Source organism: Symphalangus syndactylus, chromosome 23, assembly GCF_028878055.3.
Source record: "Symphalangus syndactylus isolate Jambi chromosome 23, NHGRI_mSymSyn1-v2.1_pri, whole genome shotgun sequence".
NCBI lineage: Eukaryota > Metazoa > Chordata > Mammalia > Primates > Hylobatidae > Symphalangus > Symphalangus syndactylus.
In genome coordinates this window covers 17,292,554-17,319,188 of record NC_072445.2, presented here as the reverse complement: position 1 = coordinate 17,319,188, position 26,635 = coordinate 17,292,554, and the positions used below count along the sequence as shown (strand labels likewise).

Below are 26,635 nucleotides of genomic sequence, written 5' to 3'. Positions count from 1 at the left end.
TCTGCTAAGCTACAAAGACTCAGGGGTTCCCTAACATGTGGACATATACTCACAGACAGTCCCCCTTGAGCCTACATTGCCCCCACCTGCACTGCTGCGGCTAGGAGACCTCAGGCCTGCAACAGCAAGGCCCACTCTCACCCCAACTCAGGACCAGAAGCCCAGGCAGGAGAAGTGAGCCACTCAGGGGCCTTGCCTCTGCCGGTCAGGCTGCGGTACCAGTCTTGCTGACCTCCTGCTCAAGCCGGGATCCAGGAATTTCCAATCGCAGCTCCCGATGCTCTGGTGGTGCCTTACGGTAGGGTTTCTTAGCAGGGGCGGCACTGGTCATTCTGGGAGGTGACGGCTCCTCCGCCTACTGAGAAGCAAGAAGGAGGCAGGCTCAGAGATGTTGCCAGAAGGACTCTGGACTGAGAAAAAACAAAGATGGTGAAAAGGGACATATGTTGAGGCCACCACATAGGCTGACAGGCCTGAGCCATTACTGGAGTCACTAGAAGGGCAGGACTTAGGTATGTCAGTCCCCATAGGTCAAAGGAGTGCCGGAGGGTGGGGCATGGGTCCAACGGGGAACAGATGGGTGGGAGAGGCAGGGCCTGAACACCTAGGTTCTAAGAGTGGGGCAGGGAGCTTCAAAGCAGCCCACCACCCTCCTTACCACTCTCCTTTGTGGGCTTTGAAGACCTCAGAAGGTAAAACTGCTCTCTATGCATTAGTTTTCTCAACTCTAAATTAGCGATAAAACAGCATCAATTTCTTTTTTTCTTTTCTTTTTTGAGACAGAGTCTTGCTCTGTTGCCCAGGCTGGAGTGCAGTGGCGCAATCTTGGCTCACTGCAGCCTCGACCTCCTGGGCTCAAGTAATCCTCCTGCCTCAGCCTTCTGTGTAGCTCGGACCACAAGCATGTGCCACTGCACCTGGCTATTTTTTGTACACAGCGTCTCACTTTGTTGCCCAGGCTCAAACTCTCAAGCTCAAGCAATCCTTCTGTCTTGGCCTTCCAAAGTGCTAGGACTGTAGGTGTGAGCTACTGATCCCAGTTAAGAATAGCACCAAATTCATAGGGTTGTTGGGAAGATGATGTAAAGCACTTAGGAAATATTGAATAAATGTTAGTTTAAAAAAAAAAAATCATAACCAAAAATGTGAGTTTGGGGATCCAATCCAGGATTCCCAGTGGGAGTCTCAAGGCCCAAGAAAGCTCTCTGGCCTCAGCCACTGATGACCAAACCCCTGTGGCCTCCACCACTCTTTTCACCAGCCCCCACCGAGAGAGAACACTTGGCTGCCCCCTCACCTGCCGCTCCCCAGAAGAGAGCCAGGCTGAGGGCACAGGCCTCATCAGGGACATACCGTCTGTTTGTCGGCAGCTCTCTCTGTTCCGCTGTCCGGGAGTTAGCCCTCGGCTCTCCGCATCCCACGGCCCCTTCACTTCCTTTAGCCAACAGCTCCTGAAACCAGAGAAGGGAAGAAAGTGGAAACCAGGTGTCAGCCGCCTGTCTGTCAGTGCTACAGGCCTGCTGCCCAGTCTGGGACCTGGAAGGCCCCCCAGGGAGAACCACGGCAGGAAGGCCATGAAACGGGGCCTGAGGGGAAAGCAGCTGGAGGCAGATGACTAGAAGCACTGGGTTCCTTTCTCCATGTCAGTACTGTCACAGGCCCAGATGAGATACGTGTGTGTGTGTGTGTGTGTGTGTGTGTGTGTTCATGGTCTCAGCACATTGCCCAATTCTGGAATAGGTCCGGTTCCGTCCTATCCCTACACCACATCTGTCCTCATCTCCCAAGCCTCTCAGAGTTTGGAAACAACTAAGAGATTTGGGGAACATGGGTTACAAATGAGAATACCAGGAAAAAGCCTCACAGAGATCCAAGAAGATAGAGAAAATGATGGAAAGAGAGCGCCTAGCATTTCCAGAAGGAGGCCCAAGGCTATTTGGTGTATAATGATGGTCACCGGCCTTTGCAATGAGGAGGCATAGGGCTAGGAGAAGAAATCTGAAAAGGGAGCAACACAGAGCAGTAGCTCTCAACCAGGCAATTCTGTCCACCCTCCTTCCCCAGGGACGTCTGGCAAGTGTCTGGAGACATTTTTGGTTGTCAAAACCTGGAGGGAAGGAGTGCCACTGGCACCTAGTGGGTAGAAGCCGGGGATGCTTTGGTCATCCCACAACCATAGGACAACTCCCACCACGAATAATTCCCAACAGAAAATACCCGGAGTGCCAAGGCTGAGGAACATTCGCGAAGAAAACCCCAGTCGGGGGAGTTGAAGACACCTGGGCTCCAGGCTCAGCACTGACACTGTGGGGCCCTGTGTAATGCCCTTCCTCACTGGATAACTCAGTTCCTTATCTACACAGAGGTGGCTGGACTGAGTGACCTGTGAGAGCCCCTCCAGCCTCCTGATGTTCAGAGATGGGCCCACACCCCTCCCTGGCCCCCACCTGTAATTAGCTGGGTTGCAGCATGGGGGCAGCAGCCACCAGTGATCAGGCAGTAACCTCAGGTGGCTTTCTGGGCAGAAAAAACAATCTCCTCCCGCCCCCATCAACCTAAACAGAGCTGGAGGTTGAGGGAAGCCTTGCGGGCTAAAGCATGTGTTCCCACTGTCGGGACATGCCCTGGCCATGACTCCTGTCACATTCCAACAGGGCCCAGGGCAGGAAGAATGGTGAGAGGGTAGGGAGGGTGGGGAAGCAGGACTGGTCTCCCTCCTCTGTCTGGACAGCCTGGGCCCTGGTTTGGGGTTCGGCGGGGAGCTGGGGTGCGGCAGCACAGGCAAGGCCGCCAGCCTCCTCCCCCTGACAGGAGGCAGAACGTGTCCCCACAGGGCACATGCAACATGCTGTGTTGGCTGACTCCCTGCACAGGAATCTGGGTGGGCGGGCCTGAAAGGACAGCACATTCCCGGGGTGTGGGGAGCAAACAAGTTACCCCAACAGGTTCCTTGGGGCTGCCCCTCCAGAGGGGCCCGGGGTGGGTGCTCCTATGGCCTGAGGGAGAGGCCTAGAAAGTCCCAAACCCACCTGGGTATGTGGGTTCTGATACTCAGAGGGTAAATGTGTGGGGCGCATGAGTTGGGAAACAGGGTAGAGCCAGAGATGGAAGAGTGAGGGATGCGAGCAGTCAAGAGCTTCTACAAGGTAAAGGGGCAGCTCGGAGAGTTGGTCTCTGCCTTTCCCCTTCTCTACAGAGGGTCCAGGTCCCGGCTCCCTTCCACCATGTGCTCCCCAGCCATCTGAGGAAGCCCTTTCTCTCTGCAGGCCCCTTTGTGTGCCCCTCCTTTATTCCTCTGTACTCCCTTGTCCCTATTCCTGGCAAGGCCCGTGCTGTCCTCTTGGTACCGAGACACCTGCAAGAACGGCAGGCAGGCAGGGAGGACACGAAAACACTTGGGTGTCCAGCAATCCTGTAGGGAGGGCTGCTTCACTCCATGCCCTGCAGCCCTGGCTCTAGCTGCCACACATCCTCTAGCTCCTCCTGCCTCACCCTGACCTCAAGCCCCACTCCCTGGCCCTACAGCACATATTTATCCCCAGGGCTTCCATGGCCAGAGGTGATCTGGCTTGCTAGGCAAGGAGTACCCTGAGAAGGTGGCTGGCAGTGGGACGGGCAGTAAATGCAGACACAGACTCTCTGGGGATGGGGGTGGTGGTGATGGGAGGTTATTCTCTCCGCCAGAGCCTATTCTTTCCACGCACATCAGAGTTACAGGTATGGGAAACCACTCCCAACTAAGGAAGCAGAAGGCAATGTCCACTGGGAAGACAATCCACCAGGGGCCCCATGGTGTTCCTCAACACCAGGCTGCAAGGGAGATGTGTACCAACCACTTCCTGCCCTGTGTCCATAAACACAGGGTGTGCCCAACACCCAGGCCCTAGCTCCAACTTCTGAAATCTGCTGAGTGCCCCAGATCCAGCCCATGAGGGCCCCACAGTTCCAGCAATAAACAGGAATACAATGGGCCTGGCAGCCCACAGTCCTTGACTAGAGGCAAGGAAGGTGTGCAGGGAAAGTCCGGACAGACCCGAGGAGGACAGTGATGCGTGGTGCAGTGGACAACAAAGACAGAAGCATCGGGACACTTGGCCTGCAAGCTGGGAGAAGGTAAAGGGGTGAGGCAGATGGCATCAGAGTGGTCCCTCCAGGAAGACTCAGCTACCAGCTGCAGCCTCCCCTGGCCACATCTCCTTCACCCAAAGGTTTCCCAAGTTGCCTTGGAGTGTTTCAGCCCAAGGAGGACTCCCAATCCCATGTGGGGAAGAAAGGGTCCCAAAGGAGAGCAGCTGGACAACTCAGAATGGGCCATGGCCCATGATGAGCGAGCGGCAGCCAAGGACAGTCTCTGGGGCCTCCTGGCCCCTGGATGCTGGGCTGGCTCCAGGGCACCTCCCAGAAAATGGTCTTCTGGAGGAAGATCAGGAAATCAACAGGGCTGGCCGGACATGGTGGCTCACGCCTGTAATCCCAGCACTTTGGGAGGCCAAGGCAGGCGGATCACTTGAGGTCAGGAGTTCGAGAGCTGCCTGGCCAACATGGTGAAACCCTGTCTCTACAAAAATTGAACCCAGGAGGTGGAGATTGCAGTGACCCCAGATCGCACCACTACACTCCAGCCTGGGAGACAGAGACTCCGTCTCAAAAAAAAAAAAAAAAAAGGAAATCAACAAGGAAGAATCCCACGCCCACCCCCACCCCAAACTAAACCTAAGCCTTGAGGAACTGAGGGCAGATGACTCAGGATGTTGGACTACCAGATAACGTGCTGGGTCTGTTCTATAAGAACAGCTACACCCTGCGAGAAAGGTTGAGGCCTAGGTTAAAACCTCTCGCTGACCTAGCGTGGCCTGGGGCTCCTTGGGCTGGACCTGCAAGCAGTGTTGAGGGAGACACCCAGAGTAGCAGCAACCCTTCCCCATCCCATGAAGGTGAAGTGAGAAGGAAAAGGGACTCTCCTCAACCCTTCCTGCGCCTGGCGCATCCTACCCCATCCAACCCCAGCTTCTGCCATGCTCTGCATAGCATTCATTCTTCGCTTACTCAAAAATCAGTTCAAAGGAAAGACTCTACTTCATATCTGCTGGGGTGGAGAGAGGGGTGATAGCTTCCTAATTGCCATGTTGCAATTTGCTAGTCGGTGCAGGCCGCCTGTTGCCGCCTGCCCTGTATTAAATACCTTCTCCCTGATTACAGCCCATGGGGCACGATTAGCTGCCTTCAGAGAACAAATTCTACTTTCATTAGAAATGGGACTCGGCACGCACAGCAGAGCTGCACTGTGAACCCTCTGAACAGCTGAGCAGAGTGTAGACAGAGATAGGTGTAAGGCATGATCTGTACCAGAAGCTGACTGAGCAGTGTCCTTTAATAAAAGGACAAAAAATTTGCCAAGCATCACTCTTTAACCAGGAGGTGGGACTTATACCTGCTTCCTTTTGTGGGTGCGCATATTTGATCAGGGGCTTCCACCGTGGTGGAAGATTGCTGTTGCTAGAGACAGAGTGGCATGAGAGAGAAATCTCTTCAGAATCCTGCTGCTCCCCAATATACTATCTTACTGTTCCCAGCAAGCACCCATAGGAGCAACGGCAAAAAGTTTCCAGCCCAAGAGCCAAAGATGCCCTCCCACTTCCCTTCTGCCATCCTTTCCGGGGTTCTGCCTAAAGCTCAGGCAAAGTCAGAGATGCAGAAGAAGAAAGGAGGTTCAAGCATCCATCCTTCTCCCAGCTGAAGCTAAGGCCATTCCCTCAACACCAGCCCAGAAGAGGGAGACAGGAATCCAGAGTGGATATAGTTCTTTGGCTTTTCCAACTTCAGGCTTCCCCACCAAACATCTCCTCCAGCTCCCCACGTTCTGCACTACTACCCCACTCCACAACTCTCCTGATCCTGGAGCAGCTAGCTTGCCCTAGAGAGCAACTACCTCCCTACTCTCCACATCACCAATACCTACTTTAGGTAATTGTGGCCCTATCAGTTTATCTGGGTTCAGATAATTTCTGAACCTACTACGAAGCCTTTCTGCTCTCAGCTGTCAATGAATCAAGCAAGTGAGAGACCTTAAGGAGTCAATGAACACAACCTTCTGAATCAGGAAGGGCCCACACATTACCATGAAAATCATCAAGCTCTTCTTCATAATTCAACCGAGCAAAGTCAAACGGAAGTTAGTAATCACTACTGCTTTTAAAATTAAAAGAACACCCAGTCCTGTTTCAGAATACACCAGCTGTGTTGTATGCCACCTTAATTCCCTTGGAACCCAGCAGGGTATAAATAAATAATAATAAATACAAGCCCTTCCTAAAGCCCCTCATCAACCACTAAAACACAAATGTCTGATCACACAGGGACTGGGGCCTCCCCCTCAGGAACTGTCCTGAGCTGTAAGTGCTAGATGTGGAGTCTCTGAACTCTGCAAGCCTGTGGGAAGCTGTGCCCCAGTGGGGGTCAGCTACACTCCCGCCACACAAGTCTGGCCGCTTCTCAAGCCTCTGAAATCCAGTCTCTGCCCCCAACTGACGTCCAAGGAACACAAATGGTCATGCTCCAAGGGTAAGCCCTGGAACCAGGTGACCTGGCCTTGGTCCTGGGGATTGCTCATGAAGATCCCCACCCCCTGCACCAATAATACAGCCCCTCTCCCACTGACTCCATATGAATAGCAGTCCCCCAGAGCAGTGGGCTGATCCCACCAAAGCTGGGTTCGGCCTCTCCCACATCATCTCCAGGGTACCCCTCCTGCTTGCCACCAGCCCCCAGTTTCCGGCATGCAGCTGTTCCTGAGATACATGAGTAAAGCCTTCAGCAATCCCGGGCGCGTGGCAGGCAGGCAGCCAACAGCTCATAGGGTGGGGACTAGGCAGAGGTTCTGCTCTGGGCTGAAGACAAGAAGATGTCAGTCTGTGCCCAGACCAGCCCTGCTGCCCCTCCAACAGCTATGCCCGCCACCCCTCTGGGCAAGTACAACCTCACCCTCTTGGGACAAGTTGCCTGCAGCCCTGACCTGGCCCCCTGCCTACTCTAAACCAAACAGATTGACAGGGTTTTGAAAGCCAAAAAGAGTGGGAATTATTCTGCCCCAAAGCAATCCTAAGGACTCAGAACAGTGCTGGTGACCTGTGAGAGCTCACCTGGCTCCCACCTGAGCAAATGTTTCCAAGTCTATCTACCCGGCCTCACATCCAGACAAACACTTCACAGGAACAAGGGGCTAAAGGGCCAGGCAAGCCAACCCCTCCCTGCAAAAAAAGAGGGCAAGAAATCCCCAAGGTCATAGCCTGCATTTGACATTAGACCCCATGCCCTCTCCTAAGAAAGGCCAAAGTGAAGGACCGGCCCTCAACCAGGCCTCAACTCCAGGCCCTTTTGCTTTCCTGGTCAGAGCCAAGTCAAGAAAGCCTCCAGCTTGTTAACTCCCCATTTAAGGTCCCTAAACATCTCTGCATTACTGCTAGTCCCCATGAATGATATATAGTACTATAAATGTTTATTTGTACATAGTACACTCATATATAATACATTATAAGCTCAATCCACATGCATATAAGCAGGCATTGTTTATTCCTTAATCAACTATCATACATTCACTATTATTAATCATACAATAAAATTCATTTCCACATGGATATTGATCAGTACTATAAATCCTTAATATTGCATAGTACCTATATTCATTTATCGGACATAGTGCATTTTCATCAAGATATTTCTCATCGGGCCAGGCACAGTGGCTCACGCCTGTAATCCCAACACTTTGGGAGGCCAAGGCGGGCGGATTACCTGAGGTCGGGAGTTCGAGACCAGCCTGACCAACATGGAGAAACCCCGTCTCTACTAAAAATTCAAAATGAGCCGGGCGTGGTGGTGCATGCCTGTAATCCCAGCTACTTGGGAGGCTGAGGTAAGAGAATCGCTTAAACCTGGGAGGCGGAGGTTGCAGTGAGCCGAGATCGCGCCATTGCACTCCAGCCTGGGCAACAAGAGCGAAACTCTGTCTCAAAAAAAAAAAAAAATCAAAAAGATATTTCTCGTCAACATGGATATCCCCTACCAACTTTGGTCTCTTAATCTATCAACCTCCGAGAAATCATCATCCCGCTTGGGAGTGCTACCCTCCTCGCTCCAGGCCCGTACGTAACACACCCTCTCCCATTTACAAGCTCCCACCCAATGCTGGTAGGCTGCTGTCTTCTCTCGCCCAGCCCAAGGGGAACAGAATCCACTTAGGCGGCCTTCTGGTCTCAAGCTCCCCCTGTTCAGCCTCCCCAGCACCGCACTGCCTCCGGAAGCCGGAGCCACAGTCTATCTAGAGTGACCTGTGTGGAACACCAGGAAACAACAGGCAATCAACTTTCTCATGATCTCCAGACCCGCCTCTCCTTCTCAAGCCTGAAGGGAGAAGGGACTGCGTGGGAGCTTCTCCACACCAGCCTGCACTCACCCATCTCCCAATCTGAGGCCAGGACCGTTTCTGAGCCCAGTGTGGAATCCGAAGCCAGGTCCTGCCCCCACTCTACTGAGGCACCCTTCCCAGCTTTTCATGGCTAAAGTCCACCTGAAACTCCAGAAGTGAAAAGAGGTGGGGGGGACAAACTCCACCTCCCAGAGCAACGGTCACCAATGGGAGTGACATCTCACATGGGTCCCTGGTTTGGGGCCCCAGCATTCAGTTTAAGTAGCTTCACTCTTCTGCCCAGGGAATTCCCCAGAACCAGGCCAAGGTTTTCCTTTACCTCCCCAATCCTAAAGAGAACCTTGCAGCTGATCCTAACTTCTTATCCTAGGGTGAGAGTAACAGGGACACTATCCAACCTTCCCTTCTTGATAAATGGAGGAAATGATCTGGTCTAGGAGAAAAGTCCCTTCCCACCCTAGTTCATCTGTCTCTGAGGCATGAGAAGCAGCAGCAGCATGGTAATTGAAGGATCTTCTCAAACTGTGCTAAAAGCACAGATTCAACAGAAACTCGAACCAATTATGTTTGAAGGGAGAAGTGAAGAGCATGCTGCTGACTCGGGGAAGGGTGACGGTGGGGGGTGGTCAGTGGAGCCCAGCAGCAGGCTGGTGATGGGCAGGTGGCCGTGAAGGGGGCACATCCCCACCCACAGCAAAGGGAAACTGGGAAAATAGAGGGACCCGGTAGTAAGAACAAGAGAGCAGAGGAGATGGCGCGATATAAGCTAAGGAGGGAGGCAGCCAGGCTGCGGGGAGGGATGGAGGACAGAGGCCCTGCTGGTGGCACCCCAGGGCAGGTTAGCTGGCCGAGGTCAGACTCACAGGGTTAGTGTCTTCTCCCCAACCAGCCAGCTCTCCTGGTTACTGCGGTTAGTGACAGACTCATGGCAGACGCCCTCCAGGCACTCCATATAAACAGACAGCTTGGTTTGTGAGCAGCCCAACTCCGGAGCTGCAGAGAGAAAGCAGAGGAATGGCAAGCTGCAGGATGCCCAAGGGGACACATTGCACACTGCACTCTCCTGACAGGAAGCACCGCAGACTTACCACCAGACCCTCAGGGGCTTTCTCCCATCCGGAAACCATGCCAGATGGAAGCCAAGCACTCCCCCTGCCAACCAGGGAGGCCAGCTTGCTGACCTCAGGCAAAAAGCCTCTCTGGTTGGTCAACAGAAAGAGAGGACGGCTGTTGGAGAAGGGGCTCAGCTCCTCTATCTCGCCTGTTCCCCAAACACTGCTGCCAGGCTGCGCCAGGACTCTGAAAGCTAGGCTGTAGGAACAAAGCCACCCACAGCTGCAGCTGCAAGCCATCCGCACCGGTGCCAGCAGAGTCCATCCCACCACCTCCCATAGGCTCTGTGGGGCTGGGAGAGAAGCAGCCGAAGGATTAGAGGCTATGACAAGGGCTGCGTTGGAAAGCGCAGTACAATGGGGCAGTGTGTGCCTGGCCTACAGCTGGGCCAGTCAACAGCACCGGCTGCACACTGCCACCTGGCCAGGGGTGGCACTTCCCAAGGAGCCAGCCCCAGAGGAGCAACAGGGACTATTCTCCCCTCTCAGAACAAGCAACACAAGCAACAGAGAAAGAAGCTCTCCCACCAATGGCAGAAACAACTCTTCCATGAAGCCTCCAGACCACCCTGGGGGAAGTGACACCTCTAGCTCACAGACTGCAAGGCAAATGAGGGAAAAGCAGTGGCATTCCAGAGACCCCACAGGATGTGTCCCCTGGGGCGGGAGGACAGGACTACAATACATATATCCACACCCTCTGATGCTTAGCAGAGGGTAAGATGTTGGCAGGGAAAAGACAAGAGAGGGGTCCTCTCTCCTGTTCTAGGAAGCCCTGCAGGCTCTCTGATGACTCGGGGCAAAAAGGGGAAGAGTCACGACCCTGGCCGCAGAGGTGGGCCTGGCCTTTTCCCAAGCCTAGGATCAAGATTCACGCAGACAGGAAACACTTCCAATAATTGCCTACACACTGGGCTCCCCATGTTGCTCTGATTACAGCCCAAGAGCTCAAATAGGCCAAGGCCTGACTATGAAGATGAGACAACTGTCTCAAAAAAAAAGACAATTCTTCTGACAGGCCCTGACCCCTGCCCTAGACTGAGCACAGCCACTGACAGGTGACCTTCAGAATTCTCACCCACAGGAACAAAAACACCAACTGGGTCTGGTGTGCTTTTAAAAGAGCAGCAAGTGACATGGCTAATTCAAGGTTTCAGAAATCAGGGACTCTCACTGCACTAAAATAGGATTTGAGAAATCAGACAATTTTTCTCTTTTCCCAGGCAAAAATGAAATGAGTGAAGGAGAGAGACACAGGTGAGATGGGAGTGCCAATGCCCACATCGCTGTTACATCCATCCTGATTCCCACTCAAGGACACTCCTGCCAATTTCATCTCAGAATAAAAAAATGTCCTTCAGAGACCGCCAGGGTGCCTGCTGTGGCGAGACCCTCTAGTAAAATTTCTCCATCCCTCCCAGGGAGCCAGCCCCAGAGGAATTCACTCGGCTGGGAAGGAGGCTGTAACCAGGCTCCTCAGCCGCTCCAACAGGGACTATTCCACTCCTTGGTCACTTGTTAAGTGAACAGAGAAAGCTGAAGAAGAGTATGTATTAGTATTGAGTTTTGGTGAGGAATGTCTAGACGTATAAAAAAACTATTAGAGGCCAGATGCAGTGGCTCATGCCTGTAATCCCAGCACTTTGGGAAGCCGAGGCAGATCACCTGAGGTCAGGAGTTCAAGGCCAGCCTGGCCAACATGGTGAAACCCCCGTCTCTACTAAAAATACAAAAAACTAGCTGGGCGTGTTGGCGGGCGCCTGTAATCCCAGCTACTCAGGAGGCTCAGGCAGGAGAATCTCTTGAACCCAGGAAGTAGAGGTTGCAGTAAGCCAAGATCGCACCACTGCACTCCAGCCTGGGCAACAAGAGTGAAACTCCATCTCAAAAAAAAAAAAAAAAAACAAAACTATTAGAAGGGTACAAGATAAATGGTGAACAGTGGTTCCCTATCTTTGGGGAAACAAGTTAGGCAGGAACAATGGGAGAAGAAAGGGAGTATCTTCTTACTTTTTATTTTGTATACTTTTCTGTATGATTAGTATTTTATACAAGGGACATATGTTTATGGTGAAACCAACAGTTCCTAGGCAAACAGACAAAAACCCTGCATCTACACTGTGCTTTACCATTCCAGAAGCTCTTTCCCTTCCATGATATTTCCTTTGATGCTTATGGTCCAGTGAGGCACAAAGAATAGGGAGCTCTCCCATTGTGAGGGTCAGAAAGGACAAGTGATTTGCCCAAGACCACAAGCAGAAGTGGGACAGAACCCAGTTCCCCTGTCTCCAATACCAGTGCAAAGCCTGGAAAGCTCTTTTCCAGGAAGCCACAGGAAAACCAGGACAATTCTGCCCTAATCTCAAGACCCTCAAAGACTTCTGAGATTCAATTCCCTACTTGGGCTACCTGTGAAGGTATAAAGAGGCCAACCACCGCTTGGTACCCAAAATGATAAGCAGAGTTTTATCCTATTGGTTAGCTGAGTAGAAGTCCAGGGTTTTGGGGTCTACGATGGCTTCTCCGTAGGTGGACCCTCCTCTCAAGGGATGGGTGTTGAGTTCCCCACCACAGCACAGAAGCTTCTCACAAAGAGGGGCCATGTCCTTTATAAATTCTAAATGTCACCTAGCACACAATTGGCACAAGACAGTAACTAACAAAGAAGAGGCCCCACCCTTCTACTCAGGACCAGTCAGGGAGACTTAGTCCCCTTGAAGCCTAAGATATCCAACACAATCCAGTCTGGCTGGCTCACTCAACCCCCTCTGCTTAACATAAAATGCAGTTTATTACTTCCCGCAAGTTGTCATCTGCAAAGATATGCCACAATGCAATGCACATTCTCACACCCAGGGACAAGGGAGAGAACCCAGGGAAAACTCCTTCAGTCCATTTTTAGCTATTGGTTTCATCCTTTTGATTTATCTGGGCATTAACAAGGTTGTATTAAGCTCTGGCTGTGAGCACTGAGCACGCCTAGATGGGACTAGAGATAGGACCAGAAAAGCAAGCAGGGCAATAGAAAGGGCAGCATAAAGAATTACAAAGGAGCAGCCAGCAGCCAAAGACCTTTCTAGAGATGCTAATTAGGCAAAAAAAAAAAAAAAAGCTACTGGAGCCGGGCGTGGTGGCTAACACCTGTAATCCCAGCACTTTGGGAGGCTGAGGCTGGTGGATCACCTGAGGTCAGGAGTTTGAGACCAGCCTGACCAACAAAGTGGAACCGCATCTTTTTTTTTTTTAAAGGATATGTTTTATTTTTATTTTTATTTATTTATTTATTTATTTATTTATTTATTTATTTATTTTGAGACACTCCAAGTAGCTGGGACTACAGGCGCCCGCCACCATGCCTGGCTAATTTTTTTGTATTTTTAGTAGAGACGGGGTTTCACCATGGTCTCGATCTCCTGACCTCGTGATCCGCCCACCTCGGCCTCCCAAAGTGCTGGGATTACAAGCGTGAGCCACTGCGCCCGGCCGTGAAACCCCATCTCTATTAAAAATACAAAAATTAACCGGGCATGGTGGCAGGCACCTGTAGTCCCAGCTACTCGGGAAGCTGGGACAGGAGAATTGCTTAAACCCAGGAGGCAGAGATTGCAGTGAGCCGGGATTGTGCCACTGCTCTCCCAACTGGGCGACAGAGCAAAACTCCATCTCAAAAAAAAAAAAAAAAAAGCTACAGGAAAGCTACTGGTATGTACTCACCTCCTCCTTTAACCCCCTTTCTGATTGCTTAGGGATGTGTTATTAGAACATAAACCGGCTGGCCGAGCATGGTGGTTCACGCCTGTAATCCCGGCACTTTGGGAGGCTGAGGTGGGCGGATCACCTGAGGTCAGGAGTTCCAGACTAGCCTGGCCAAAATGGCGAAACCCCATCTCTACTAAAGCTACAAAAGTTAGCTGGGCGTGGTGGCACATGCCTGTAGTCCCAGCTACCCGGAAGGCTGAGCATTGCTTGAACCCAGGAGGCGGAGGTTGCAGTAAGCCAAGATCGCGCCACTGCACTCCACCCTGGGTCAGAGCAAGACTGTCTCAAAAAAAGAAAAAAAAACAAACATAAAAAGGCTAAAAGAGAGACAGCTGAAGCCAAGCACCGGAAGATGATTTAAGCACATGAATGCAATCCTGGAAAATAATTAGTAATGCTAGTGTTAACACTATCACCTTTTGTCTATGCAGGACCTTCCTTCCTAAGAGTGCAAAGGGTTTTGCCAGATGGATTCCATCTTCTTTAATCCCACCGAGGAAGGACTGGGTTGGGTCACACAGTAACCAACATTGCTCAGCACTTACTCTATAGTGCCTAAATGCCTGGCCTTCAGTAAAAAAGCTTGCCCGTAAGAAGCTTCAGAGACAGAAGATCTTACTCCTAGTGGGGGAGAGACAGGTTAACAGTCACTTCCAGTACAGTGTGGTTGAGTGCTTTGAGAGCACAGAGGAGAGGCACCCAGCTGGGACAAGGGTTTAAGGACCAGACAAGGCTGCCATCCAGAGAACTCAGACATATCTTCCTCATCCGATTGTAAACTCGCACTGGAGTATCACCTGACATTATACACTTAATTCTGGAAAGAAATTCATGTGATGTTTGTTAGGAATTGGGGCCCTAAGGACTACCCCAACAACTACACTAGAAACAAAAAAGCAAAGAATGGATCATGATGCAGCTATCAGCCCCATTTGTGGGAAGCATCCAAGTGAAGCCTGTTCTGTAGCACAGGAAGACCATTAAAGCCCTAAGAAAAGTGGGGCCAAGAAGTCTGGCTTCCTCAATGCCTGGATGTGTTCCATCAGTTTCACCCATTTTTCAGTCCATAAAATATGGGGAAACATGGATATTGAAACTCTCCATCCAGTCATCCACTGTGAACAGCTTTCTGTCTATCCCCAGCCTCAATTACATTACGAATCCACCACCACCAACCTCACCAGAACTGGAGAAGGCCAGCATATCACGATCATCAAAGGAGTCATCACAATTTAGAGATTGGGTCTGGCTCTGTCACCCATTCTGAGTGCAGTGGTGCAATCATAGCTCACTGCAGCCTCAAACTCCTGGGTTCAAGTGATCCTCCCACCTCAGCCTCCTCCTGAGGGGTAGGACCACAGGCACAAGCCATCATACCCAGCTAAGTTTTGTATGTTTTTTGTAGAGACAAAGTCTCATTATGTTGCCCAGTCAGTCTGGCTTCAAACTCTTGGCCTCAAGTGATCCTCCTGCCTCAGCCTTCCAAAGTGCTGGGATTTCAGGAGTGAGCTACTACACCCAGCCAACCTCATTTTAGAGACCAAGATGAGACCAAGAATCCTACTGGTTAAGGAACTTGCCCAAAGTTGCACAGGTAGTGAGTGGCAGAATTAGGATTTAAACCAGGTCTGCCTAGCTCCACAATCGGATTCTTTCACACTATTCATTACCATTCCCACCAACTCCTCTCCACCACATGCTCTGCAAAGTCCCTTGTCTACAGGAGATCAGCCCAGAGAAAAAACAGACAAGTAAACAGAGCCCTCACCAAACATCATGGTAAGTGCCAAAACAGAGGTTCAAAGAAAGTGCTGCAGGGCACCAAGAGGAGGAAAGAAAAGCAGGGGAGGCTTCTCACTGGAGGTGACAAAGGAGCTGGGTCTTAGGGGATGGGCAGTTTCAGAGGCAGAGGTGAGCATTATGAACTGAGTGAAGTACACGGGCAAAGAAGATGAAACTAAATGGATGCCCATGATGGGTTTGGGAGCAGTGAGAAATTTGGGAGCAATGAAGCACAGGACAGGTAAGGTGGAGTAGCAGCAACTCAGGCTAATGGTCTGGGTCTGGACCCCAGTATAAGGAGCCTTTTGGCATGCCAAGCCAGACAGTGTGGGCTTTAACTTAAGTAAGGAAGAACCCATGGCATTTCTAAGGGAAGACTTTTTTTTTTTTTTGAGATGGAGTCTTGCTCTGTCGCCCAGGCTGGAGTGCAATGGCGTGATCTTGGTTCACTGCAACCTCCACCTCCCGGGTCCAAGTGATTCTCCTGCCTCAACCTCCTGAGTAGCTGGGATTGCAGGTGTGCACCACCACGCCCGGCTAATTTTTGTATTTTTAGTAGAGACAGGGTTTCACCATGTTCATCAGGCTGGTCTCGAACTCCTGACCTCATGATCCGCCTACCTCAGCCTCCCAAAGTGCTGGGATTACAGGCGTGAGCCACCACGCCCCGCCAGGAAGACTATTTTATAGCCAAATAATTTTGACAGCACCATGGAAGATAGACTGGCGGAGAAGAGACTGCTCACCACATTTTATTCATTCTACATGCACCACAGCATCATGAAGCACCTATTACGGCCCAGCACTGTCCTAAATGCTACAAATACAGTAGTGAATAAGACATAGTCTCTGTTCTCAGGGCACTTAGTCTTATGAGAATCAGACAAGTAAACAGGCAATTATGACACAGCATAAGTATCGGACAGAAGCACAGAAGAAGGGCACTCAAGGGGGCAGGGGTGAGATCCTAAAGGAAGTGACATTTAAACTGAGACCTGAAGGACAAAAAGGTAGGCAAAGGAGTAGCACCAGTGTATGCAAAGATCTAGAGGCTAGAATGAGGTCAGTTCGGAGAGCTATTTAAGAGCCTGAATCCAGGTGAGAAATGAAGGTTCCTTCACCCAGAGGTCCTTGGCATTCAAAATATGGTGGTGAGAAGGCAGTGAGGGGATTGGCTTCATAAACATCTGAATAAGGGGCACCCTGAGAATTGATTTACACAACAAAGAAAACAATAAAGGGAAAGAATCAGCTCAAAATCCATCATCCTTCACCTTGCAACTCCATAGTTTACTAAAATGTGACCCGAATCCAGAAAATTTGAGGACTTCTACTAAAGTACAAAGGTATACTCTTTGGAGATAACACGTTTCAGCACGCAATGCAAGATAAAGTACACTATCCTAAGATACGTGGCTCCTGAGTTCATGGAGTGGGGAGCAATACGTCTGACAGATACTGTCTGCTTCTCAAAATCACAAGTGCCAAACAAACAGGAAAGGTCATCAGAGGGCCAGCGCAGAGTTCCCAGGGAAAGCCCAAAGTCCTGAGCCCCCAATTCCCCTGAAATCTAATTAGATGACAGACACGTGCCTACTTCAGTGGCAGGGTAGAGTCATTTGTTGAAGAAAAAGAAGGGCCCTGAGGGTGTGTTAAATAGACAGGACATGACTCAGAAGGAGGAGGAGAGTGAGTCTTAAATACAGGGCAAAGGAAAGCCAGTCAATCAAACCTTGGGCACACCTCTGCCTCAAGGCTACACTGGGCCTCGCCTGGCTAAAGGGAGAGACTGAGCACCGCTGCCAGGGCCTTCTTCAAACACAGGCTTCAGCAGCACATTTGTTTTCCATTTTCCCCTTCAGCTGAGGGGAGGGAGCTATTTAAAATGCCACTTTTTTTTTTTCCTGTGTAGTTTGCTACTTCCTATTTTTATTATTTATTGTTTCAAATTTTATTAATTTTACTCAGGAAAGACATTGACTGTTAAGTTTTTTTTTGGGGGGGTGATGTCTTGCTATTTTTAAAAAATTATATCCAGACTATGAATTTAATATTTACTATGGCTAACCAACTGCTCATGTCAGTAATCAAAGTCAGAAATGAGCCTTATACGTACATCTACATTAATAAACACACACACCCCTTTAAGGTGTGCTCAGTGTAGATTCTAATGTCAGTCTGCCCATTCAACCCAGGCCCAAGGTTGCATCACATCACCAAGTTGAATCATAAAGACAGCCCTGATTTGGCTGACATGGCACAGCAGGCTCCCTCACCACAGCCCATGCACCAGTTACTATTTCTGAGAGGAAGGAGAGGGTTGTGATGAAAAACTCTGCCACTAAACATTTTTTTAAACAATCAAAAAAATTTCTACTACAATATGGATATACATTTAACCATCTTGACAAACAAACATGAACCAGGATATAGTCAAACTAATGAAAGATACAAATTGCCACTAGGCATATTTAAGTTAACTTGATACCAACCTAAAGAAAAAAAAAGCTCAACTGCTGAAGCTAGATTGCCTAGGTTCAAATCCCAACTCTGTCACTTACTAGCTGAGTGATCTTAAGCAAATTACTTAACCACTCTGCCTCCATTTTCTCATCTGTAAGACAGGGATAATAAGTTATCTACTTCATATGATTATGAAAATTAAATTAATTGGCCGGGCACGGTGGCTCATGCCTGTAATGCTAGCACTTTGGGAGGCAGAAGCAGGCAGATCGCCTGAGGTCAGGAGTTCGACACCAGCATGACCAATGTGGTGAAACCCCCGTTTCTACTAAAAATGCAAAAATTAGCCAGGCATGGTTGTGGGCACCTGTAATCCCAGCTACCTGGGAGGCTGAGGCAGGAGAATCACTTCAACCTAGGAGGCGGCAGTTGCAGTGAGGACAGCACCATTGCACTCCGGCCTGGGCGACAAGAACGAGACTTTGTCTCAAAAAAAAAGTCAAAAATTATATTAGTTAATACATGAAAAGCCCTTACAGCAGTCCCAAGCACAGAATGTGCTCAATAAGCACCATTATTGTTATTATTATCATCATTACTCAACTGCAAAGATAATTGTATAGCCTCACAGCTTCAAACAGGAAATCACTGGCATTTTAACATTGCCTTAAATAGCCTAATGAGGATATTCTCACGACAAAAAAATCTGTATTATCCAAAAGCTCTGCTTCATCTCTTTAACATCAGGCTAGCAGCCCAAACCAATGCAGATGCTATCTATATAAAGAGACAGCAGGTTCAACCATGAAACAGAAATTAGTGCTGAGATCTGACTAGTGTAACTAAAACTTACTGTCAGGCACTGAGTAAGCATATTAATGTATTAACTAATTTACCTTCACAACAACCCTGTGCGATAGATACTCTTACTACCCACATTTGATTGATAAGAAAACTGAGGCATACAAAGCTATGCAATTAATAAAGGTCACAGAGTTACAAATGGCAAAGTCAAACAAACTTTTTTTTTTGGAGATGCTTTTTTTTTTTTTGAGATGGAGTCTCACTCTGTCACCTGGCTGGAGTACAGTGGTGCAATCTCAGCTCACTGCAACTTCTACCACCCGGGTTGAAACGATTCTCCTGCCTCAGCCTCCTGAGTAGCTGGGACTACAGGTGCGTGCCACCACGCCCAGCCGATTTTTGTATTTTTAGTAGAGATGGGGTTTCACCTTGTTGGCCAGGATGGTCTCGATCTCTTGACCTCGTGATCCGCCTGCCTCGGCCTCCCAAAATGCTAGAACTACAGGAGTGAGCCACTGTGCCCGGCTAGTGCTTTCTTTTTTTGTTGTTTCTTGGAGACTGCATCTCCTACGTTGCCCAGGCTGGAGTACAATGGGTATTCACAGATGCCATCATAGTGCACTGCAGCCTCAAACTCCTGGCCTCAAGTGCTTTTCCCATCTCAGTATCCCAAGTAGCTGGGACTACAGGTATGTGCCACTAGGCCGGGCTCAGAGTCACTGCTATTAACTGTTATGTGTTCACCACACTACCCTTGGGTGATTACAACTACAATTTGAAAGGGGGCACAAATTGTCCTCAGAAAAAGGAGGTTCTCAACCTTGAGAAATGGAGTCACAGCTACATATCATCAGTTCTTCAGATACCTAAAGGTACTGAAGCTGACCTAGTAACAGTGACTTGGGTTGTTCTGTTTGGAGTAAGCCTTTGGTTGCGGGGGGACAGGTAGACAGCAGACAGTTAATGAGTTCTAGATCAAACCATCCTAGTGCACCAGGAAGCGATGCTGATCCTGAAGCAGGCTTCAATAAGAAGGCTACTCCCAACTCTGGCTAGGGCAAAACACTTACCAAAGGAAGTGAAGGCCACATTCACTGTGTTCTCTGGCTCCAGTCCCTTTCCTTTCTCTCCAACACCAAATCCACTACCTCTCAGGCCATGCTTAGTTTGGCTAGTGAAACTGATATTTTTCTTTTTTTCTTTTTTTTTTTTTGAGACGGAGTCTCGCTCTGTCACCCAGGCTGGAGTGCAGTGGCGCAATCTCGGCTCACTGCAAGCTCCGCCTCCCGGGTTCACGCCATTCTCCCGCCTCAGCCTCCCAAGTAGCTGGGACTACAGGCGCCCGCCACTACACCCGGCTAATTTTTTGTAGTTTTAGTAGAGACGGGGTTTCACCATGTTAGCCAGGATGGTCTCGATCTCCTGACCTCGTGATCCGCCCGCCTCAGCCTCCCAAAGTGCTGGGATTACAGGCGTGAGCCACCGCGCCTGGCCCTGTGAAACTGATATTTTTCAAAAGTGGTTTGATGGGAAGATTACAAAGGAGAGAAAAAAAACTACCAGAAAAGAAAAGAGCAAGTTCCACGATCCTTTCTTTCCATCACCACACTTGTCCAACTGTCAAGTAGCTCTCAAATATTAGGGGTCTCAAGGATAGGGAGTGCGGTGCTAAACATTCCCAGAGCTTTACATCAGTCCACTTGATCTCTTACCAGAAACTGATCTACATTTTTTCTCCCTAATCCCAACCTGCCTTTCCCTCACCTCTGATACTCCCACCAAAATCCACATCCCCAGAGGAACACTAATGAGCCCTTCTTACCAAAAGAGCAAAAGTAGACACGCAGCGAGAATGAATTCAGGAGTCGGTGACAGCAGGTACCTAAATGGTCAGTGAACACGATCAGAATTTGTTTTCTCTTGACTCCCCACCATCTGTCACCCACAAATCTCCACTTCCAGGCAGGACGCCAAAGTGAAGATGTGATGGGGATATTGAAGCAGAAACAATGAGCATGTAGGAAACTGCTGTGACAGGGATGTGTTAAAATCCTTCAGCCTGGTCTCTAGGCCTCTGTCCAGGTTTATTTGCATAGGTGAAGGCACACAAGGCTTAATTCTACACCAACTCTCAAAAGTCAGCCTGCAATCTACGCCAAACACTAACTTAAGGACCTCAGACAAAGGACAAACTCTATAAAAGTGAGCCCTTCTCAGACCAAATGTTTCTTGGCATCACTCTAAGCCCATGCATCCTCCTCCCAGGGAGCATGCCAGCCAGAAACCTGTCACTGGAAGCCACCTTACCCGCTCTGGGGTTGGACTGGGGCAAGTCGCTATCTCTTCTTCTTTCCAAGTAGGCACTGTAATTTCTTCCAGTCCCTGGGGCACCTGAATCTTCAGCTGAAATTGGGGCAGATGCTGCTACAGCTGTGGAAAGGCTGATCTAAGCCTAGAAGAGGGTCATTTGACTGGCTTTAGTTCCCTCCTTAGCAGATCTGCCCGGCATCCTCCAGATCTCTCTTCCTCACTATCCCACTCTTACTAGAAAGATCCCTTTCCCCTCTGGCCGGCCAAATACAGTAGGGCCTCTATCCCACGCTCCAGGCTTCTTTATTCGCGGCTAAGAAATTTTCCTCCAACTTGTGACTCTGCTTCTCCAGGGCCTGCGCAACACCTACTTCTGGCTGCCCCGCCCCAAATCCCCCTCCCCTAACGCTGCCACTGGACCCCCAGGGCCCCGGTCCGCCCCAGCTCCTTTTTTTCCTCTCCGCCTCGGACCTTACTCCATTCCATCTCCTCTTTTCAACCCTGGAGCCAGTACCCCCTTCGCCCCTACTACAGGCTAGGGCCCCCGCAACCCCCCCCAACTCTGGCTTCCCCGCCCGACTACTCCAACCCCACAACAAACTTTCTGCCGCTGCCAGCTCCGTTCAGGCCGCCATCTTGCCGCGGGGCAGGCCGGGTAGTGGCCAGGGCCGCGGGAATCCCCACGCACTTGGCGTGTCGCGTCATCTGAGGCGGGGCCATGGGGGCGGGGCCTGGGGTTGGGGAAGTGGGACGCTAGGTAAGTGATGGCGAAAAATGGGGCTCACCTGAAAGCAGGGATTGGAGGACTGGCCACAGAAGGAAGGAGGTGTCAGGAGCAGGGCAATAGCGGAAAGCAGGGAAAGACTCCAGTACTGAAAGAAAAAAAAAAAGAATAGGGGAACACATCTTAAAGATACCGTGGGAGAGAGAATCGTGCTACTGGTTCCCCGTCATCCAAAGAATAAAACCAGCTTTTCAGTTTGGCATTCAAAGATCTGCATGATCCAACCTCTTCCACCTTCATCAGCCTCATTTTTTGCCTCTCCTGGGGACTTCAGGTTCCCAAATTGTCCTTTGTTTTCAGGACCTCGGGCCTTAAGATGTCTAATCTCTCTCCTCCTCCCTTGCATCATCAATTCCTTCTATTCCTTCAAACCATCAGCTAAAATGTCACCTCCTCCAGAAAGACTTCCCTTTAGTGCTCCTTTTGCTGGGCATCACTAGCAACTTGTACATAGCTTTATTGTAGCTGTCCCGTGCAGTGTAATTATTTATTTACATGTTGTATCACTTTTGCCCTGCTGCTTCTTCACGGCAAAAACTATGTTTGATTGCATCTTCATACTCCCTAGCAGGTGCTTGGCACACAATAATTGCCTAATGAATAAATGGCATGTTTTCCTCCAATGCATTAGGCATATTTCTGCCTCAGGGTCTCTAAATTTGCTATTCCTCATACCTGGAATGTTCTTCCTCCAAATATTGACTCTCATTTGTGTCTTTGCTCAAGTGTCATCACTTTAGAGAAGACTTCCTTGGCCACTCAATCTAAATTAGCATCCCTATTCTCCTTTACCCTGCTTTAATGTTTTCATTCATAGTACTTATCATTATCTGACATTATATTAAATATTTATTGTTTATTGATCATCTCCCCACTACTAAGCAAACTCCAGAGGTCTGGGATGTTTTCTTGCTCATCACAGCATCCCCAGTGTCTAAAACAATGCCTGGCATAGTAGGTATTCAATAGATTTTTTTTATTCTGTTTGTTTAATTAATTAATTTTTGAGACAGGGTCTCACTCTGTTGCCCAGGCTGGAGTGTAGTGGTGCGATCTCGGCTCACTGCAACCTCCGCCTCCCAGGTTCAAGTGATTCTCCCACCTCAGTTTCCTGTGTAGCTAGGATTACAGGCGCATGCCACCACACCCAGCTAATTTTTTGTGTTTTTAGTAGAGACGGGAGTTCCACCATGTTGGCCAGGCTGGTCTCGAACTCCTGACCTCAAGTGATCCACCTGCCTCGGCCTCCCAAAGTGCTGAGATTACAGGTGTGAGCCACTGCACCAGCCAATAAATATTTATTGAATGAATAAATGGTATGGAGGTGAGTGATTGACAGATTTTGGAATATAGTGGTGGAGAAGAAGGGTTGAAAATACTATAAAATGGCCGGGTGATGTGGCTCACGCTTGTAATCCCAGCACTTTGGGAGGCCGAGGCGGGCGGATCACGAGGTCAAGAGATCGAGACCACGGTGAAACCCCATCTCTACTAAAAATACAAAAAAATTAGCTGGGCGCCGTGGCGGGCGCCTGTAGTCCCAGCTACTCGGGAGGCTGAGGCAGGAGAATGGCGTGAACCTGGGAGGCGGAGCTTGCGGTGAGCCGAGATCGCGCCACTGCGCTCCAGCCTGGGTGACAGAGCGAGACTCCGTCTCAAAAAAAAAAAAAAAAAAAAAAAAGGAAAATACTATAAAATAAGAAAATGCATAGATGGAAGTTACATGACCTCAAGGCCCCACTTAGCCCTATCAGGAATAGTAGCAAAGACAAGCCCCAGACTCAGCAAAGGAGAGAGTGAGATGAAGATCAGGTGGAATTCTGGAGCTGGGTCCTCAGGGAGCACAGCCATCCTAGGAAAGCCCCAGGGCACCGAGCAGGCCAGGTAGAGGAAATGAGGCAGGCTGGAGGCCAGGAGTCTCCTCAGACCTAAAGACATCATCCACCCCGAGCCCAGGCCTCTCTTGGCCAGATGGTTCCGGAGAAGCATCTGTCCCTCTATAAATTATCCAGGGCCCCCTCCAGCCTATCCTCTCTGGTGACAGCCGGAACAATTGTCCAGGAATTCCATCTGCTCCCCTGTCCCTCTCCCCTCCACAGCTCATCAACATTTCAGAGCAGCAAGGTATCCCGTTTCCCTGGGCCTAGGGATGGAGCTGGGTCTGCCTCTTGGTGAAGCTGATATCAAGTACCCACCCCCATCAGCACACACACACAAAAACCTCAGCAGAGGTTCCCAGATCCCCAGAGGGAGAGGTCAGCTATTTTTATTTCCCATCTCATCTGTGCCTTTCTATCCTATACATCTTTTTTTAAATTAATTTAATAAAATTACACTAAATAAACCAGCCTGGCCAACATAGTGAAACCCCCTCTCCACTAAAAATACAAAAATTAGTTGGGCATGGTGGCATGCACCTGTAGTCCCAGCTACTCAGGAGGCTGAGGCAAGAGAATTACTCAAACCCAGAAGGCGGAGGTTGTGGTGAGCCAAGATTGTGCCTCTGTGCTCCAGCCTGGGTGACAGAGCAAGACTCCATCTCAAAAAAAAAAAAAAAAAAAAAAAAAAAAAGAAATATGACTTTTGCTGTTTACCAAAAGGTATCTGGCTGAAGGAAGAAATTTAGGAAGCTGGTTTGCTTTTCTAAATAGGTATAATTCCTAGTTATCATTTCAACCTTTCCAGAAATTGTTTTGGGGTTCACAAGGGGAGAAAGGCTGTTGTAGTTTCAACTATAGATTTGAAAAGCAATTCAAGTTTATATTTTGAAACAAAGGAAGTATCAGTAAACATACACATACCTTTGAAAAGAATGGGAATCACAGTCCTCAAGTTTTTAATTATTATTATTATTATTTATTATTATTATTTTTTAAGATGGAGTTTCACTCTTGTTGCCCAGGCTGGAGTGCAATGGCATGATCTCGACTCATTGCAACCTCCACCTCCTGGGTTCAAGCGATTCTCCTGCCTCAGCCTCCCAAGTAGCTGAGATTACAGATGCCCACCACCACACCCAGATAATTTTTGTATTTTAGTAGAGATGGGTTTTCACCATGTTGGTCAGGCTGGTCTTGAACTCCTGACCTCAGGTGATCCACCTGCCTCGGCCTCCCAAAGTGCTGGGATTACAGGCGTGAGCCATCCTGCCCGGCCTATTATTATTATTATTATTTTGAGACAGAGTCTCGCTCTGTCGTCCAGGCTGGAGTGCAGTGGCGCGATCTTGGCTCATTGCAACCTCCGCCTCGTGGGTTCAAGCAATTCTCTGCTTCAGCCTCCCGAGTAGCTGAGATTACAGGTGCCCGCTACCACGCCCAGCTAATTTTTGTATTTTTAGTAGAAATGGGGTTTCACCATCTTGGCCAGGCTGGTCTTGAACTCCTGACCTTGTGATCCACCTGCCTCGGCCTCCCAAAGTGCTGGGATTACAGGCGTAAGCCACTGCGCCCAGCCTATTATTATTTTTAATATGGAAGCCTTTACGAATTCATGTATCATCCTTGCACAGGGGCCATGCTAATCTTCCCTGAATCATTCTAGTTTTAGTATATGTGCTGCTGAAGCAAGCACAAGTTTTTAACTTTTAACATATGGAAGATAAAGTTATTTTCATTGTAGCGAGGCTGGTTTACTTCATCATTCCTCCCTCTGTGGATGGACAAACCCACTTGTGTACCTAAATATTTATTAGTTCACAATAACATAGTTGTTCACTATCTCTGGGAGAGAACCATGAGGAAAGTGGTAAAAATTAGGGGTCCCTTCTAGTTTTCAGGGTCTTAAGAAATAGCTGCAAGTTGCGGAAGAGTCAGGCTCACTTCATTTTGATGACAATTTTCATATGGTTGGCATCTATAGGGCTGCAGGTATGCAGGGCCCACCTGCGCAAACATGGTCAAGCATTTCTCAAGGCATAATCCACCTAGGTCCAAGGCAGTCCTTTCTGATGATTTAATTTATGTGGACTAGTCACCCTGCTGGGACAGATGTGCTTGGTGTGGAGTCCAAGGTTGGCATGACACACTCTACATAGGCAAAAGGGGTCTTGGAATAGAAGCAGTGGACAAAGATAGCAATTTGAGCTTCAGGTATTGAAGGAAATTGCTGGGAAAGAGGAGTCGAAACCATACTGGACTCAGCCCCACAGTCGTGTGACCTGTTCATTATGACAGCTAGAAGGGCCTTAGGCCATATGCAGCCTTTTTGGTTGCCAGCGACATCATCTACTAGCAATGTGAAGCCATGAGGCTATGTTCCTGTTTGTGACTCTGATTTTGTGATGCTGAACCATGTATACATGGTTGTTATAAAAATGAGTTCAAAACTTCAAGAGGTGATAACTTAATCTACTTCCCTAGATTTAAGTTATACACATTTCCTAATTCTTCAGTCTATTAATAGAAGTCCACAGCTGCCAACTTGGTGGATAAGCTTTTATTAGATGTAATGACTTTTTCCTAACTTGGGATGTTGAATTTTATGGAAGTGTAAGAAATGTAATTTTAAAGACCTTGAAACTTGGTGGGAACTTGCATTCTTCATATTATTAAAACCATTTGGCCAGGCGTGATGGTTCATGCCTGTAATCCCAACATTTTAGGAGGCCAAGGCGGGCGGATCACCTGAGGTCGGGAGTTTGAGACCAGCCTGACCAAAATGGAGAAACCCTGTCTCTACTAAAAATACAAAAAATTAGCCGGGTGTGGTGGTGCATGCCTGTAATCCCAGCTACTCAGGAGGCTGAGGCAGGACAATCGCTTGAATGAGGGAGGCAGAGGTTGCAGTGAGCCAAGGTCACGCCATTGCACACCAGCCTGGGCAACAAGAGCAAAACTCCGTCTAAAAAAAAAATTTTATCTCTCAAAAGATAGTTAATTAAAGTAGGAACTCAAGCCGGGCGCAGTGGCTCAAGCCTGTAATCCCAGCACTTTGGGAGGCCGAGGTGGGCGGATCACGAGGTCAGGAGATCGAGACCATCCTGGCTAACACAGTGAAACCCCATCTCTACTAAAAATACAAAAAATTAGCCGGACGTGTTGGCAGGCGCCTGTAGTCCCAGCTACTCGGGAGGCTGAGGCAGGAGAATGGCATGAACCCGGGAGGCGGAGCTTGCAGTGAGCCGAGATCGCGCCATTGCACTCCCGCCTGGGAGACAGAGCAAGACTCCGTCTCAAAAAAAAATAAATAAATAAAGTA

At 49.2% G+C, this 26,635-nt stretch overlaps 1 protein-coding gene and 1 non-coding gene across 39 annotated transcripts in view; both read right to left on the bottom strand.

Moving 5' to 3' along the window:
• The window catches only part of TJAP1 (tight junction associated protein 1), a 28,513-nt gene extending 7,154 nt beyond the window's left edge, over positions 1-21,359 (bottom strand). For 2 of the 38 annotated variants that reach the window (XM_063632419.1, XM_063632433.1), the window contains exons 1-6: positions 21,254-21,316; positions 20,650-20,794; positions 20,165-20,224; positions 9,286-9,415; positions 1,354-1,451; positions 233-355 (exon numbers count right to left, since the gene is read on the bottom strand). In XM_063632419.1, coding sequence (XP_063488489.1) covers positions 233-331 — 99 coding nt within the window. In that variant the 5' untranslated portion in view covers positions 332-355; positions 1,354-1,451; positions 9,286-9,415; ... (1 more) ...; positions 20,650-20,794; positions 21,254-21,316. Of the gene's footprint in view, positions 1-232; positions 411-1,353; positions 1,452-9,285; positions 9,416-9,510; positions 9,741-20,164; positions 20,225-20,649; positions 20,795-21,253 lie in introns of those variants that run through there. The other 36 variants (XM_055263156.1, XM_055263161.1, XM_055263158.1 and 33 more) reach the window with 34 other exon arrangements.
• Positions 21,360-24,902: 3,543 nt separating this feature from the next.
• On the bottom strand, positions 24,903-25,009 carry LOC129473917 (U6 spliceosomal RNA). The gene has a single exon (XR_008654427.1). It is a non-coding gene; the product is annotated as a U6 spliceosomal RNA (small nuclear RNA).
• Positions 25,010-26,635: the final 1,626 nt, after the last annotated feature.